This window comes from Ascidiella aspersa, chromosome 6, assembly GCF_963924565.1.
Source record: "Ascidiella aspersa chromosome 6, kaAscAspe10.2, whole genome shotgun sequence".
Taxonomy (NCBI): Eukaryota; Metazoa; Chordata; class Ascidiacea; order Phlebobranchia; family Ascidiidae; genus Ascidiella; species Ascidiella aspersa.
This window is the reverse complement of record NC_139452.1, coordinates 21312094-21330762: the sequence shown is the minus strand read 5'-3', so window position 1 is coordinate 21330762 and position 18669 is coordinate 21312094. Positions and strand designations below refer to the sequence as shown.

The 18669-nt window shown below is 34.6% G+C and overlaps 1 protein-coding gene across 1 annotated transcript in view; it reads right to left on the bottom strand.

Moving 5' to 3' along the window:
* Nucleotides 1–18669, bottom strand: part of LOC146140737 (uncharacterized) — a 34883-nt gene that overhangs the window by 961 nt on the left and 15253 nt on the right. The window contains exons 17-22 of the mRNA XM_083392687.1: nt 18485–18618; nt 5168–5401; nt 4075–4249; nt 3136–3269; nt 1621–1779; nt 139–379 (exon numbers count right to left, since the gene is read on the bottom strand). Coding sequence (XP_083248813.1) covers nt 139–379; nt 1621–1779; nt 3136–3269; nt 4075–4249; nt 5168–5401; nt 18485–18618 — 1077 coding nt within the window. The remainder of the gene's footprint in view (nt 1–138; nt 380–1620; nt 1780–3135; nt 3270–4074; nt 4250–5167; nt 5402–18484; nt 18619–18669) is intronic.

Genomic DNA, 18669 nt, shown 5'->3' with positions numbered 1-18669 from the left:
TACATAAATGTTACGTTATAGTTGGCATTACACATTGTTGAACATACAAAAATCTTTTTTAACATACGGAAGCATTGCTTTGAAAGTAAGGTATTTTTATGTTAAATCTGGCTCTGTCATGGGTGCATATATACCTACTTGTGAATGCGTTGGCCCCAGCTGCAAGACAGAACAAAGCCACAGCAGCAGTCGCATTGCATCCAACGTAACCCACCAGCACCAGAAATAATCCGTTCGCCATGAGAGAAAAAGTTTGGTTGAGTTTTCTTAACACCTCGACGGACAAGTTGGTTTTGTTTTGGGCCAGACTGGTGACGTACCCGGCGATAATAGTAAATATCGACCGTGCGACATATGGCAAAGCAGAAAGGTATCCACTCTGTAAGTGAATGTAAGTTATAAATCATAGAACCTACAGGAGAATTGTTTATCTCATAAAAAGTGATTCAAATGTGGAAATCTCAATTAACACTTATACGTAGCCACAATTTATTTTATAAAATGTATTGAAAGCTAATACTGGGGAAAACGGGTCACTAATACTGTATGTCAGCTTTGTCAAGCTACAATATTTCCGCAATATAATAATTGACCCTACAATAACTGAAGAACAAAATATCATGTTCCTTCTCTGTTGGCCAAAAATTTAAACGGCTGTTGGTGTGTTTTGAAATACTGATGAACTAACGAAATCCAGAGCAATTTCTGAAGTCAGACTCGATACTCGAGTAAGACAATGCACGAATACGCTAATCCCGAGTAAGGTCGCTTACTGTAAATCGTAAAGGTGAAATATCATATTGTTGAATATTTTTCAAATCCACGTTTTGTAGGGAGATAAGTTATACTGTATGACACTAGTCGGAGTGGATTGTTGCATATCCACCACACGTTAAGTACGTATAAAAAGATGAAACACAGGCCGTAGATTCGAAGCCGGACAGACTCGACGAAGTCAGCAAATTTGACCCTAGTCGGAATTCAGTTTATCTTTACTGTTGGATTGTTTTTAACCGACTCCGTGGCCCTGATTCTAAGCTGTTTAGGAAAATGTGCAACACAAAAACACACTTGTCTACTGTACATGTGTTTCAAAACATTCTAAATCTGCAAATTGTTTTAAACGGACAAGAAACCTCAAGCTTTAACTGGAAACCTATACTCGCGATTTTGCCCGTGAACAGCACGTGCGAAGCTCTCATATAAATTCTTGTTATCGTTTTACAATCAATTGAGCAGTTTAATAAGGTTACAGACCGATATTAAACCTAAACACAAAAATATAGCTCGCTTTGAGATTCACGGAGAATCGGAGAAATGCACGCAAAATCCATATTCCTATCACCAAAAATGTTCTAAACATTTAACAATAAATGAGCGACTGACAGGTGTCTATTGAGGCTTCCAGGTCAATGTAATATCTAAGCCGTTATCGTTGATTAAAAACGACTTCAAAAGGGCTATATGACAGATTTCGTTTCTGTATGTGTTTGCAGATTTTAGTGTCATCAGCATGAAATACAATTTAGTTATAACTGTGCAAAAGAAATATTTAGCGGTGCGTTATTGTTCTGCTATAAAAAAAATAAAAAATCGCTCAAATTAATAATCCAAACTTACCGCAGCAATACCGAAATTAAGTACGGTGGCCATATAGGTTGGCAGCATCATCAACAAGACGACGTTTCCCCAGTTGCTGGCTAGTAAGGCGACACAAGTTGCCCACAGGGGAAGAGAAGTTGCAAGAGATTTCCAGGGGATGGATGTTCCGTCAAATTTCTTCACAGACCATGAAAGTTATTTGGTTAAAATCACAAAAACTTTTTAAGAAGGGGACGAGACACATGGTACGCACATTTCGTGAGCTTTATGCTGTCTGCCTGCATGAAAACCACGTAAAACGTTTTTTGAAGCCTTAAACGGAAAAAGCATTTTCTTGTTTCATAAGGTGATACTTACAAATATGGCCTTTGTCAAAAAAACGCGCAAAATATGCGATAAATATATTCACTTTGCACACACTAAATATTGGATAGAGTCCACAATGCGCTGGTCTATGATCACATAGGAAAATGTAGGTATAACAAAAACATTCCGAAAACTAGTTTAATTTTGTCTAGTTTTACGTTATACCATTTTATTCGAGTAGGGCCTTTGTACTTCGAATGTTTTGGTCAAATTGAGAAAAAAACAGTAAATAAACGCGTGATTACATGCGCGATCAAAATGGAGTTGTGCCAAAAAGATTTTCCACAAACAAGCTAAAACATATCGCAAAAGCAAGCAAGATAGGCTACAAGATAAACCTAAGCGCCGCATAGAACTGCGTGACTAAACGCCCTTGCTATGCAGCATCTTCTTAACGCCACCTTAATGTGTAAATTAACGATCTTAAGAACCGTTAGGTGACGCTAGTTGGTATGGGAAAACATAAAAACGCGTTTAGTTCAGAAACCACGAAAAGGCGCCGGAGTACGAGATTGTGCGTTTATACGTAGGGTACTCTCTGGCATGTTCGCGCATTATCTTAAAACCTTTTATAAGGTTTAACGAGATTGTGCAGTTTTTTTATATACTTTTAAGTCACTTAGTTACATGTTAATGTAGAGTATCGTTAATAGGCCTAATAACATGAGGCATTCTTTACATGTTAAACATAAAAGAATAAAATGCTGTTTATTTAATAAAATATATTTTGAAATTTATACCTAGGTTAAAATTACGACCAAGACTCGTTTATTGTTTTACATAAAGCAAAAACTTTTTTAAAAATTATTTGATTTATAAACATGACATGCCAAACAGATGGGAGATTGTTGGAATATAAATAAATTTTAGTTAATGTTTGACATGAGCCTTGGGTTTTATTGAAATTTTTGTTACAATCACTGCGGTGACCAACACGGGACGTGGCGTATTTTTCCATCACTGCGACAAAATGTTTAACATTTTTCCAGATATCCAACAAGCCAAACTTTTTGCACTTTTTTGTCAGATGTGGACTCGCTTAAATGAGCACTTTAATACGCATGGCAATATAAGCACGAACATATCTGTGCATATTGGGTTAAAGAGTGTACAAGTCTAGAAATACAACTGTCACAATTGTAATCCCGTCTACCGGTGACATAATACCTCTTTTGTTTGGTTAAATTGATCAGTGGCTCGCATAATGTATTCTTTCTCCTCGTCTGATATTCTTGGGTGGGTTTCCGGATAGTCATGCACAAGAATAATCCACACCAAGCTCCAAAGTACCCCACCACCACCTATGTTTAAATATATCAGTAAAAGTCAGTCCATATAGGCCCTATGGATTTGGTATAGAACCTAAATGCAAGCATCCTGTAATATTTACAAAAAAGTGTAAAACTTTTAGATATTGTAGACCATTAGTGTGAGATAATTTTTTTGTCTAACTAGTTTAAATACCATTATTGTTTTCACTCCATTATATTATATAGTATTTGCCTTCAGTGAATGTTGGTCACATAATTCATAGATTTAACGTTAAAATTATTTAAAAAATGTTATAACCTTAAAGTTAGAAAAGAATGTTCAAAACATATGATAATGATAAAACGCCCTACAACGAACCAATTTAAATTTACAGATGGTGGATATGTCATGCCGGTCATTACACTATCAAAAAACACGGTAGTTTTGAATAATAATTATAGTATTACCTAAGCATGGGGTAACCTATCGGTAATACCGAAGCTATGAATAAGACTTAGTGTAAAATAAATCGTAAAGCATAGTATATGACCATCGCAGCAAGAGGACATAAAATTAAAATAGCTATGAAGTTTTACACAGCAAACAAATTCACACTTTAATACAAAACTTGCAACGACAGTTGTGTAATAAATGTTCATTGTTCACCAATGTATTTCTTCTAACTTGGCAAGCCAGTTAAAAAAATAATTGGCTGATGCTGATCTTATATATGCGATGGTATACCCTTCATACAGTTAATACGCAACTTATAATATATAAATAAATAATTACTTGTTCTGTTTTAGTTTCTAAGTATCACCTTTTGATTTCAGTTTAAAATAACCCTGATCTGACCTGTTATATAAAATATTGCTTGCCATCCGAGATTTTTTGCTATAATTCCAGAAATGATCAGGTTTAGAAATGTTCCCACACTTGATCCTGACACGGTTAAGGATATAAAAGAATTGCGCTCGCAAGGGGGTCCCCAGACACCCCAAGAACCTACCAACGTTGGGACGATAACACCCTGCGAAGGCAAATTTTGTAAGAAAATATGATAAAAACGAAAATGCAATTTTAGGGATGTCCAACATATCCCTGATTTAAACTATTAAAAATACCGTGTGACACTTAGACACTTAGCACTGCGATGATCGAAGTGACACTTAGACACTTAGCACTGCGATGATCGATTACATATTCAAGTGGATTAATTTGTTGGTGATACGACTTTTCGGAACAATTATTAAATTATATTAAACCAATGAAAGCTTTAATGCCTTCGGCTGACAAACGTAGGTTGTTATTTGTAACTTTTAATTACGCCGTGTGAAAAAAGTTTACATTTTTCAATTGGCTCATTTTAATGCAAAATTAAAATGTTATAATATTAACCACAAATGTGAAAGATAAAGGGCAATAAGTAAACATATTAGTACACGTTAAAACTCAAGTGAAACTAGAAAGTAATATACACTTCTCCTATTCTGGCATCGTCGTCAGTTAAGCAAAGTAAAATACATTACATATAGCAAGGTAATAATAAAATGTGCTATGTGTATCTATTTTACTTTCCTTTACTTATAGAAACTGACGATGTCAGTATAGGTGAAATATATATTTCTTTAAAAATTTCTGATCCTGGTTTAACTTGGGTGTCTAAACTTTTAGCTTTTTTGTTATATACGCGTCAGCGGAACAATGATCGACAAGCAGAAACCTGCTGCCAAAGGTTTTGAATTCCATAAGATAGGCTACGCCCTTTTATTGGTAAACATCTGTCTCAAGGTATTTATCATGTCAAAATTTAACATATCGAATGCATTACATACTACAAATCCCAAACGCAAAACACTTGAGGTAAACTTAGGGTTTGTTGAAAATTAATATTAGATGGAAGATATTTTTTGGGTGGAAATCACTCTTCTTGGTAACTACGTCATACCTGCAACAAGCCAGTAAGTATTCGTACGATGACAAGAAGTACGAAGCTGAAGTAGGCAACAAAGGGGTTGCATAACGTAAGTACCGAAGCAATGAGCGTCATTATTCCAACGGTGTACTTCATGCCAAACCTTTTGGAAAGCCAGGCGCCAGGCAGATTGGAGGCAACGTAACCATAGAAGTAGCATCCCAATAGTAGTCCCTGTTGTGCGGCGTTCCAGTTAAATGTACCGTTCTGCAAGCAAACATACACACTCTGTTATAAATACAGAGATTTAACTATTTTTACCTATGGTGCTGCATCGGTCAAGCCTTTTTTGCTCGCAAGTTTTTAATACATAGGACCTAATAGCTGGGGCGGATCCAGAATTTTTGATTGGGGAAGCAATATAATTTTCATGAATGACGTCACAAATTTACATCATAACGTGACGTCATCACGCAAATAATCTTAAAAATACGTGTTGTTCTCGAGCGAACTCGTTTGCAAATTGCAGCTAAGCCAATCTTAAAGCACGAAGCGCAATAAAAATTTGCGTTTATTTCGTGTCAATTGGCAACATTTGTTTATCGAAATGGCCACATTTATTATTAAGGCTCGTGACGCATTAGAGTTGAGGGATATCCAACCCGCGGCCCGCCTGATACTTACGTGCGGCCCACCACTTACTCTCAATTTCAGTAGCCTTTATTTAAAACAATTGTTTCGACTATTATCAAAACGTGTAGAGCGCGCAGTATTTAATGAAAGCCTAATCCATATATTTTATGAGACTATATAATTGAGTCTAATGTCGCATTTTAACAGCCATCGAACGCTTGTGCAGCATCATTGTTAAGCAAGGTGTGTGTTTTCTAAATGTCTTCTTTTGCGAATTGTTTTAAGGAAGTATATCAGCCCAAAGCTGTCGTACCATTGCATGATACTACATGTAAACTCAATTTGTCGCGCTTCGCGCGATAAGGCTAATATTTACTTGCATATTTGCGCACGAGTTTACTCTCGAAGAGCGGATGTTTATCTGTTAAGTTCTTTTATGACGTCACGAAATGACGTACCTTATGACGTCCCCCCTTTAATTTAATGGGTTTTGCGGCCAATCTTAATTTTTAAAATGGCAATTTGCGGCCCATTCTGTTAAAAGGTTGGACATGCCTGCATTAGACAAATAAAATTTATAGTTTAATTTAATACAAGTTATTTATAGTTTAATTTAATACACTTTATGGAGTTTACACTGCGAAGCATGGCATATTATTCCTAGCGCCGTAAGGGTAAATAGATTTTCCTAAACTCAAAAGCGTGGTAAAAATGAAGAAGAAATTCATTTTTTTTTTCAATTTTACATAGTAAAAGTTGGCAAATGTTTTGGTGTGAAATGGTCTGATAAAACTTGTAGTAAATCAAACATTAAATTGAGAAGCCTTTGGTCGGTGGAACATAGATAGCGAAGTAATGTCACGGAAATCTTATTGGCAAGACTGCTTACATACGCGTCTTTAGAGCAGCCAATTTACTCAAGATTACTTTATCGCAATTTAACCATCGCTGCATAACCTGCAACAAGTCAAGTATTTGTGAACATAATTCAAGTAATTTAGAGAGAAGACATAAGTTCAGTCGTTTGAAAAGAGTCAGTCAAGTCTTTGGCTTGGGTCGTTACAACATTGGAATCAGTTACAATTATTTCGTTTAGTTTGATATTAAAAAAAATCATTCTATTACACCGACATCTTTAATTTAACTTGAAACATCCGCAATAAAAAATAGTAGATTTCTTACATTGTTAATTTGAGTGGTTGAATTTCTTCCTCTATCAGGACAGGAGATTGTCGAGTTAAGGTCTCCTGTGGCTGTCGGAATATTGGTCACCATAGCTACAATGGCGACGGTTATGTTGTTTCTAAGCATTATTAAATTGATCATTCCCAAAAACTGTATTACAGCCAAAGAATACCGTGTCTTCACGTAACATCCTGACGTCGGTTCCTAAAAACATGCAATTTTACGATTTACTATTGCCAACATTCTACGGAAAATATTATTGGCGCAACTTGCAGTTTAGGATAATGAAATTAACTCGAATTTTATTACAAAGTATTTTTTTAGCTTTGTGAACATCTATTAACTCCTTAAAATTTGGACAACAACCGCATATTTGTCTTTTTGTCCATTACATAAAACTGGTACAGATAAAAAAAATCTGTTATGTTGCCAAAATTGTTTTAGAGTTGATGTTACAAATTAACACAATTAGGTTATTGACAAGCAGTTTTGACTAGGCATGGGAAACTTTTAAGCAAAGAGAGCCACAATTCACAGTTCAAGAGTTTAAGGATCCGCATAAAATGTCTTAAAGTTTTTAAAGGGATTAAAATTTATTTTTGTAGCATCACGTAAAAGTGAGCTCGGCATGCCACAAGAGAAATGTAAAAACATTTTAAGAAATGATGAATATTATGAATTTTTAATATGGCTAGGTTCTTCAAAGCAGTAACACTTCAATATTAAACCACATGCTAAACTATAGTTTAATGTGTGTGAAACAAACCACTGTTTTGTCATATCCAAAAACGCAGTTTGTCACAATGTTAATTAATTACAACTAACAAACGAAACACCGATAAACGATAACAGTTATAATAAACCATCTGATAAACCCTCTATCTCAGTGGTTCTCAACCGCCGGTCCGCGTCAACTTTTCTGCCGGTCCGCCAAATATATTACAATTTTATATCTCAATTGCAAAAGCAAAATGTTAAAAGCTTGTCCACCAAATTAAGAACTTCGCCAGGTCCGTAATTTGCAGCATTGTGACGTAACATAAAGTTAATTGTCCACTTTTGACTTACCGTACGTTACAATGCTCAGTGTTGTGCCCAACTGTTTATAAGTAGGCTACACGTCGTTGAAGTCTTTTACTTTAAGATAGTTGTATGTGAAAAACTTTCGTATACCAGGTATGATATAAGAAATACCCGGTGCCAAAAAAGCAGAGCTCTAACGTACGACGCCGGTCAAATTAGGGCGTTCAAACGTCAGAACGACGGCCCCCGATGGTCCCATACCCTCTATTACAGTTTCAGGCGTTACTTTGACCATTTACACCTTATTCGGATTAATTTGGACGTATTAGGTTTTATTCGGGCGATTTAGATATTATTCTGTCGTGGATATTACTGTTAATTGACTTTATTATGTCGTTGGTTGTAATACTACAGCATTATAAGATATTCTTATTTAGATATTGTTGCCTCACAGGTTTTATTGTGTGTTCCCTTCGTTCTGAAGGAAATGTGCGGCGAATATTTTTTGGTTTTCTTAGTATCCCCCCAAAAAAAGACACCGGCCCTAAGGGTTTTCGGTATTTAAATAAATAAAACACACGAAATACAACAGATAGAGGTATCAATTTTCAAACAGCTGTTTTTCTTTAGCGGCTTCGTAGTATACCAATAACATTATTAGCTTCATCGGTATAAAGGAAACTCCAACTGCAAACTCATACAATTTTAATTAATATCAACGAGTTGGCATAGCCATTTCGACATATTTTAAAACAGGAATGGGCCGCATGGCCTGATGTTTAGCCTACGTGCGGCCAACCACCAATTCTCACTTTAGTAGCGTTATATTAAAACAATTGTTCGATTGTTATCATCAAAACGTGTAGAACGCGCAGTATTTGATGCTTCGCACGATAAGGCAGAGATTTATTTGTATATTTGCGCACGAGTTCACTCTCGAACAGCAAGTATGATAAGTTAAGTTGTTTTATGACGTAATGATATGACGTAACTTAGGAGGTCACCTCCTTTAATTTAATAGGTTTATCGGCCCATCAATTTTTTAAGTGGCAATACGGTATATGCTATTGGTCATCCCTTTTTTAAAATATGATGCGAAATAAAGATTTGTTAACTAACCTCTTTGACTGATTTTGGATTACAATGGTGGCTGTCAACATCTTCTGACAGTTCTGGCTCTTCCATCCTGTTCAAAAGACAAATATTCGTTTTCTAACGAGTTGAATTTATGTCCGGTTTAACCAATAAATAACAAAAAACAATAATTATTGAACAGATTTCGGGAATGAAGCGACGGTTGCAAATTTAAACTACTTCACAACACAGCATGCCAAATTTTTGGCTTTTTTTTAATGATGGTGCAAGATATACATACTAATTTGAGCAACATAAATTATTAATAAAACGTAACAATAAAAATAAGCGGCAGCCACAACACTTCCGCATTCAAAAAGGTGAACATTTGTTTAAACATCAGATACCTGAACTGCCGTTAACCATGACTTATTAGCGAATTTCCGCGCAAATACTTTATGTTTGCCTTTCAACGAACTACTCTTGCAAATCAGACGACGTGTTATGTAAATTACCTTAATAAATTTTGTATTTAAAAGGTGCAAGCGGTCCACTTTTTATAAAACAATTTTTCTGACAAAGCTTTTGCGAATTTGCGTAGTGCCAACTGCAACTGCAACATAACCTACAAATAATTGCTTTAACAAACCATGCACATTTGTTTTAATAGCGCTGTTTCAAATATTTCAGTAAGGCAACGCTGAATGGCAAATGATTACACCGGAAACGACATAGTGATGGATGGGGTTGCAGTATGCGTGCTTTTTTGAAAATGACTTGCAAAAAATATTAATCAAAACACAAAACTAACCAACTAAACGGGATATGTTTGTAATTAACCTGATTTTGGTTCCCATGTATGACTGTTTGACAACGCAAGGCTTTCCTTACTCAATCGATGCTTCCATAGAGGGAGTTTTATTGTAGGCCCGCTGTCGTTGTAGCATTTTTTCTTTCAGATTAAACAAAGGAACATTTAAACCTCTATTGACAAGTTATACCTAAAAATTGACGACAACAAAGTTACCCAAGAGGCAATGCACAATTTTTGTTCCCCTCAGTTTATATTTAGCTGACGGAAAGAAACATAACAATACGGCCTCTAGCAGAGTGTAGCACAACTAGTCCACCATGTTTAGAAACACTTCATATTTGGCCTTTTTGACTTTCCATTACGTCACTCCAATGATACTAACGCAGTTGTATTTGTCATACTGCCATTAGACTTGGTCTAGCTTACATGCCATGTTGCGTTCTGGCTGCATTAATATAATTAAAAAATGTGAGTATGAATGACTCCTACACTTATGCCGACTTCAAATATTACAATTGTCTAAGGAGTTCTCAACTTTTTATGAAATGACCCCCACTCACTCATCATTTAATTAATGAAACAAACACAATCTAATTAATTTACGCAATCCTTGCAAACGTTCACTGAAGGGACCGATTTTTTTTCAGATCTGTTTTGGGGCGGCATAAACAAAGTTGCCTCTGTACTGTGACACTCTTCCAAACGAAAGGTTGTTAAACTTTTTTTGTCTTAAAATATGAACGAAAATTAGTACAAACGGCCGTTTTCCAACCTCTAAAATATACCGATTCACATTTTGCCAAGCTAATTTTCTTCAGATATGTTTGTGTTTCTACCTATTTATACCCGTCCTTGTAATACGTCTATTGTATCACAAGAAACTGTAAGTTGCACGGTTCAAAATGTTCACGTACCGTATTGTAACCTTGAACTGTTGGGTTAACGCCCCCACCACTTGATTAATCCCAACATATCAAGGAATGTATGATTATATTTTAAACTAAATAGCCGTGATGTTTTCGCGCTTTGCGCGATTCCTTTCCATCCTTAAATCGACTTTCGTCATAACATGACGTCATATTGCGAGAATTTGAGATTCTATTTTAGACCTAGAAAGCCACAACATTTCTGGTGTATGAGTTCATGACGAAAACACAAATTTGAGTTTAACTGGCGACTAACATCGTAACACTTTGCAAACTGCAAAATATTATACATAATGTGCGTTGATTTAATAATCAAGTTATTTGGGATAGCGTTTGAGGCTCTAGTCGTTCAAGTATTATTCTCCCAGTATACAATTTAAATTTTGAACTCTTTTCTTTACTGTACCGGTACCTGGATAGTGGGTATAGTAGAATTCCAAACAAGCGCCGGGCTTCGTTACCTACATCAGGCTACCAGCAGAACTGCACTTGTGACCTTTTAGCTCCTTCCAAAATCTGTCATTCCGAAATTCAGTGGATTTCCAATTCTTGCCTCTTCTTGTTTACTTCCCGATGTTTTGTACGTGTGCCGGAAAGTTTGCCTGTACGTAACAACTCACGTGGTACGTAGAGTCATTGTTACGTTTACTGCTTTGCATAGTTGCCATTCTAGATTATTGTAATCTAGATTTAGATGTTTTGGTTTGATTCTAGATGTGGGATAATGCAATCTAGATGTTGCATGTTTTTTTGAGATTATTATAAAAAAATATTGTATAATCTAAATTAGTGGCAGATTCGCCCTTATTAAATAAAAAATAATGAGGTATAAAATCAAAATTTCAGTAACTGGTCATGTTCAGTAAAATGCTTTATAAAGTAGAAAATCTTAGATCTAAAGTTTCAAGCAAGATCTTTCATGCAACGTTATGCGGCACTAAACCTTAGATTATGAATTTTTTTGTCTAAAGGTATTTAATATTTTAAAAAATCGTTTTAAGATTATTTTTTAGATTTCTCCATAAAAATCTAGATTAAATTTATTGTAATTATAGATGTTTACTGGAAGAAAAAAAGGCAACTATGCTGCTTTGTAGAAGAGCAGTTATTTTGCCTAGTTGAGGACAGTGTTTACTTTACATGTTCCAGAAATAGCCTAAGTTTTTAATGTAACCACTGCGTTCAATTGCTTAGCGTGACATTGCCAGTAAAAACACGTTCAATGCTTTGTTAACAAAGTTATGATTGAAAACTGTGGAAATCGGCGGTAACTTTATCGTAGCTTTCTATTCTGAGCTGCTACTTGCCTGGGCGGTGCCACACCAAATATTTATCTGGCGACGTAGCACAGACATTTTCATTAGCACTTATAACTGCTTTCACCACTTTGGACTTACCATTTACCAAGACACATAACACAGAGACGCCGGAAGAAAAATTTCCAGAGGGGATAATAAATATATGTAAACAAAATACTCCCCCCGCCCCGTGGGGGCGCCCATATTCCTAACCACTTTCAATGAGGTTCGTGAGGTTCGGGGCGAATGGATAACCTAGCTGCATCAAGCGGTGCTATTACAATCAGTGGCTATCCACGGCTTGACTTAAACGTCGAATGCTCTCAGTGAAAATATAAGCCGGCTTAACCAAACTAAAGTCGGATCGGGTGGATTGATGTTTTTTTAAACAAATAACATCTAAATTACAAAGGAATAGTCGGGAACCTGAACACAAATTTTAATAAAAACATGCGGGCTTTATCACGTCAAGTTTAAGTTGATACATTTATGTATAAAAGGGCAGCAACAAGATCGAAATTGGAAACATTAAAGCTGGAAACTAAAAGTGGGAATAAGCAGTATTATTCGCAATTATGTTATTTTCATACCCTAGCTTCGGGCCGAGGACAATGAATTTATATTAGCTTTTATTTGAGTTTGGTACGTTATAACCAGACGCAATTTTAAACACAAGTTGTGTTTGAGAGCAATTGTGCGCTAATATGCAGCTAAAGTTACGTCAAATTTAAAAACAATGCGTTTATTTGGGTTTACATTGGAAAAAAGCTTTCACCTTAGAAAGGCACTTGACGCGTTGGTCAAATGAAAGATTAAAACATTTTGTGATACAATGGCGTTTATCACGATGTTTTTGGGAGCAAATTATTTGGGCCTTTGATTCCACGTCGGTGAATATAGAATGCACGTTTATTAAGTTCAAATATTCTATGGAACAAATTCGCAAACGACAAAAAACGCAGTAAATAGTTTGAAGTTAAAAGGTTCCTAACGTGTTAATTACGATACATGGCAAAATTGCACAGACGTGTTAGATAAGCACAAAAGTACATTAACTAGCCATATGCAATTTAATAAAAGTTGCATTTTGTAAAAGTGGGCGAATTTCATGCAGCGATAGACTGTGGTCACACAAAACAGGTGTAAGAAAAATATTTTTAAGGTGGCGGGATATTTTTTACCGTTTATCGAGTGTAAGTTGTTTGACAATCATGCCATGTTGTTGACGAAGCCTAATAGGCTGAAATTATTTCTTCAAACATGTCTAAAATACACATGAAAACCAAAAATTCTGAAATTTATTGTCAAAACATAATCCCGCCCTGTTTTATGGTTTATTTTCATATGTCATGTTTATAGCTTATAGCAGTGGTTTCCAACCTTTTTAATAAGCGACCCCCAATTTAAATAAAATTGAATTAGAATTTACAATACGGCCCCATTTTGTTTTCATATATGAATAAATATATTTCGAATAATGTTGAAACAAAGTAACACGAGCGAAAGTATGCAAAATTCCAGAGAACTGTGGCTACACGTGTGCACCAAAATGATTGCCTGTAGGATTTTATTTAACATATGAATTTGAATTTAACACACGTACGAAAACAAAAATTTCATTTTGTTTTCAACAATAAATTGCAGCTCCACATTGCATGAGCATAAGCGGCTTAAGTGCATGTCATGCTTTACTTCCACATTATTACGATGTTTCGTTTTCAATTATGCTCAAAGCCTATACTCCTTATATCTGCAAACCAACTAACCACATTGCCCAAGGTTAGTAGCATAAAGTTGACTTTTTGAAAAAGCAGCTTTTTACCTCATTGAAAAAATGTCGCAATGAAACAACCGCTAAATCAAAGAAACCTAATTTTGTCAAATGTCACGTTAGCTGATATAGCAGCTCTTAAAAAGAAAAAACATAAACTTAATCTAGATTCTAGAAAGTCACGTTTATTAGCGTGGCATCAATGTGAAGTAAACAAAATACATAAATCGTAAAGGAACAGCAGGAATATGGCGAGCCGCGACCCACAGGTTGGAGACCACTGGCTTATAGGTAGCCGTAGTTCACAAACACTACAGTAGTTCACGAAACACTACACCTCATTACCAAAAAATACTTATAAGCAAAAAACATTGTAAGGACCTCAATTCTAAGATTAAATTCATCACTGAAGATTTGCTATTGACCTAACTTCACAGTGTGGACTTAAAACAATAGAAATAATTTTTTTAACTTGAAAATTGCTGATATGTCAATATAGCCTATATGTTTCATCATTGTCGGGCCCAATTTTAGTCAGCAAGTTTTAAAAATCATTCACGCGGAACACGAAAAACTCAAACGATTTTATCAGTAAAACCAATATTTCGATTTGTTTTGTAATACCGGTACCTCAATTGAGGATAAATATATACTTGTATTATAACTTACACCTAACAAAGTTTTTGTATTTAGTTTTTACTTGAAAAATTAAAATTCATACCATTCTTTTTGTTTTTGGTCAACTTTTGTGTCTTTAATTTGAAACACAACAAAACAAGTAGCCTAATAAATGTATTTCTAGATTAATTGGTTTTAATTTGTAGATATATATTCTTTGGTAAACATAAACCAAACCATAGCAAACAACAAAAATAAACTTAAAATACGGTATTATTTTTAAATAAATATATTTTTACCCCATAACATTTATAATAGCAGGCTATAGTTTGATATACATGTAGCTCAACGATTTTGGTCAAAACCCAGGTAAAGTGGTAAATGATTTAAAAGACGACCATCGACGACCAGTTTATCATTAAATTTTGCTTTTGTTTGTTAGTTTGTGTTTATTGGGGTCAGTGAGACGTGTTCCAAGTGCTCTAAAAGTTTCATAAAATGTTTAAAACGTTACCCAATAAACATGTTTTACTTCGTTCAATTAACTATCTCTGACATCATGTTTAGATTTAAAGGCCTGATAAGCCCTTAAAATTGCTACTAGTTAGCCTTTTTAACATTTGACCCACTTTTCTCAAATCTTTATCTTTCATATAAAAACTGTTGCTACCAGGGCATAATAGTACCGGTACTCAAAGAATAGCTCTCTAATTGCAATTGTCATTTAAAGCTTGATAGGCGATCGCTAACAGCAATATGGTTCCTCCGTTAAGTCTCCACAATAGACTATATATTAATAGACAATCGGCACAGTTGATTTAATTTAAAGGACAGAAGATAATAAGCAAAGACAGCAAAAAAAAGACGATTTGCGCAAGTGATAAAAAAGCTATTGCGTGGTTAAAACATTTAAAAATTACAGTAAGGCGGCGAAACGATTACTTAGATTTATCTGGTGACCAAATTCATTAATTAAAAAAGCCACACGACGTCATTCAAAGGGCCATATTCATATAGCTCTCGAGCCGTAGTTTGCCAACTGTTGCTTCAGAGCTTCCATTGCCACATTCGCAACAAAACCTAGACCAGGTAACATATCTATGTGAGCTGGTAACATTTTCTGATAACGATTTTAAGGATTGTTTTAAACAAACAAACCAGACACCACTAGGGAGCCATGGCGTCCTGTCTTTGAGTCGGTAATCGCCCAAAATTTAAAGCATAGAAGATAAAAACATTACTTGCACTTAAGATGCAATAGTTTTTACATAATTCAAACGCCCATAAAAACGGTTAAACATAAAAGTATATTTCAATTTTTCATTTCCATTTTTTCTAATATATGGAGGAATAATAAGATTTTTTAAAAACAATTACCATCCACTTTAACTTTCAGTTATGCTTCAATGAGCACGAAAGTGACCTTATCAAACTATAGCCATACCTCCGTATGGAAAAAACTATTTTACTAAACTAAATAAGTATTTTTTTAAAAAAAGAATTGCTCTTCCAATTTTAATAATAATTTTTAGAATCTGAAACCATGGGTTACACAGCCACAGAATTGACATAAAATGACCCTATAGAGGAGATGACGTCACAAAATTACGTGATAATGTCACAATATTACGTGATAATGTGACCACACGAATTAAAACGAGACGTTACAAAACCTAAAAGTGAAGATACAACGTAACAAAATTACACCTAACGTTACAAAATTACACCTAAACATGAAAGGCGAAATTATAGATACACTACAGTTCGATTATTTGGTTAAAGTTTTAGACAGACAAAAATGTTTATCTATACGCACAAAGCGAAAAAATGTCTTAATAGCATTTAAGTGGCCAAAGTATTAATTTCAAGTGGTGACCAAACGCACGTCAAGTTCATGAAAAGAGATTTGATATCAAGGGACTAAGACAAAAACGCAATGTATATTGGCAAAATTTGTTTGCATTTACGTAGTTAAAACCAACCAAAAAGATCCTTGATCAGCCCTTGCAACCGATTATAGAAACATTTACTGGTGTGCAACGGTTTATTTTGTAACTTGATTTTTCTATTACAGTGTAATGTGATCGATGAATTGACAAATCGAAACAAATATAAACTTGTCTTGGTTAATACGAAAAACTATAAAATTGTACCGGTAATCGCAAGATGAACACTCTCAGATATAACAATAGTTCCATCACAAATCTGTAGATTCTTCTTCAAATGCCCGATTGTCAAGTTCTATATAAAAACATGAATGAAGTTATTTCTAAATAAGAAAAACGTTTTTTTTATTACCGGTACGAGTTCTTGTTTAACGCACATACATATATATATATATATAAATATATATATTATTTATTGCGTACTGTAACCTGTTAACATATTTACTCTAACCTGTTTATATTCGTATCTTTTATATATATATAATATACAGGGTTACACAGGTTACCGTTAGAATATACAACAAAAAAACTCGTTTACATTTGTTATACATAAATCTATTGGCAACCTAAAACGATAGTTTCTTCACTTTGTGCATATTGTTCTTCTTTTAATTAGAAATACTTACTAAAATCTTACTACAAATACTTTTTTTGTCTTACATATAGTTACGCAAGCCGGAAGGTTCACTGAAGCCTGAAAAACTTCCCAAACTAGACAAACCTAATACGTAATAAGAATATTAAAGCACATACAGAAGTAGGTATCATTTTAAACGTTTCGAAAAACTCTTTTTGTTCATTTTTAACATTCAACATGATGTTGAAAATGAATAAAGAGTTATTCGAAACGTTCAAAAGTATACCTATTCTGAATGGGCTTTGATATTCTTATCAAGTCTCACTACAACCTATCAACAATTATGCTCCATAAGCAAACCTTGTTTTGGGAGATCCCCGTTGTCAAAACTAATCTTGGCCCATTCTTGTTCTTTTCCAGATGCAAAAATAAGGTAAAACAGGGCTCCAAACACACCAATGCCGGCTGACATCCAGAATACTTTTTGCCACTGTTCGATGGAGTTCTAAAGACGATTGCGTTGATATATTTGACTTACTGAATTTAAGCTTTTGTACTTGGTTTTAGTTCAGCCATTCAACTGTTGGGTCAAAACTTGTATACCTAATCATCTTGGTGGAACGAAATCTTATCAATCAATATGTTCTTTTTGACATTCAAAAAGTCCCTTATTTCGCGCTTCGCCCGAACACTAGTTCAAATTTTTCATCTAGCTTACCCACCCAAGAAAAAAATTTCAGTACGTTACCTATTAGTTATTGTAGCAAAATGGTATAAAAATGGATGTGAAATATAAATGTTGGAACTGTACGAAGAACTTGTTCCAGATATTCATGAGGTAAATTTCCAGTGTTGCACACGAGTCATTTTGAAATGACTTCCGTCCAGGTCAAGTCTTTTGCAAAAATAACAAGTCAAGTCACAATCCAAGTCTTTGTGAGAGCAAGTCAATTTCAAGTCATTTTATTGACTTTAAAGTAAACTGTTAAACTATAAAAAGTGGTAAACTCGTCAGACAGTTTAACTAAAATAATACCACAAAGACAATATACGGCAATAAAAGTGTTTAGTGTAAAACAGTTGAGATATATTTAATGAAAACACTTAATTTTATTCCAAGTTAGTTGACAAAATGACTTAAGTCAAAGTCAAGTCATTTATCCAAAATACTTATGTCAAGTCAAGTCATTTTGGTCAAAAGACTTAAGTAAAGTCATGTCATTTAAAAACATTTACTGAAATGCACTTAGGTCAAGCCAATGACTTAAGTCATTACAACACTGTAAATTTCGATCAAATAATCAATTTGAAAAAAATATGTCTTTGTTGCTGAAATTATCGGTAACGCCATTATCATTTAATATTTTTTGTCATTTAATACAGCCTAACTTTTTACGGTGTCATCGGGTTTATTTTGTTATATTAAAAAAAGGGGGGCCAATAAATCAACTCTTCCTGTTGACCAACAAATATATATTAACTTACACTGTCAAGAAGGATAATTCCAATTACTTGTGGCGCTAGAAATCCCGTAATATTTCCGATTGTGTTGCAAATACCAAACACTATTACACCGTAACGAGGAGCGATATCCACTGTGTTGGCCATACATCCGGGTGCTAAACACATGACATAAAATAAAGAGTTTAGATAAATATGCCTTAAGCCAA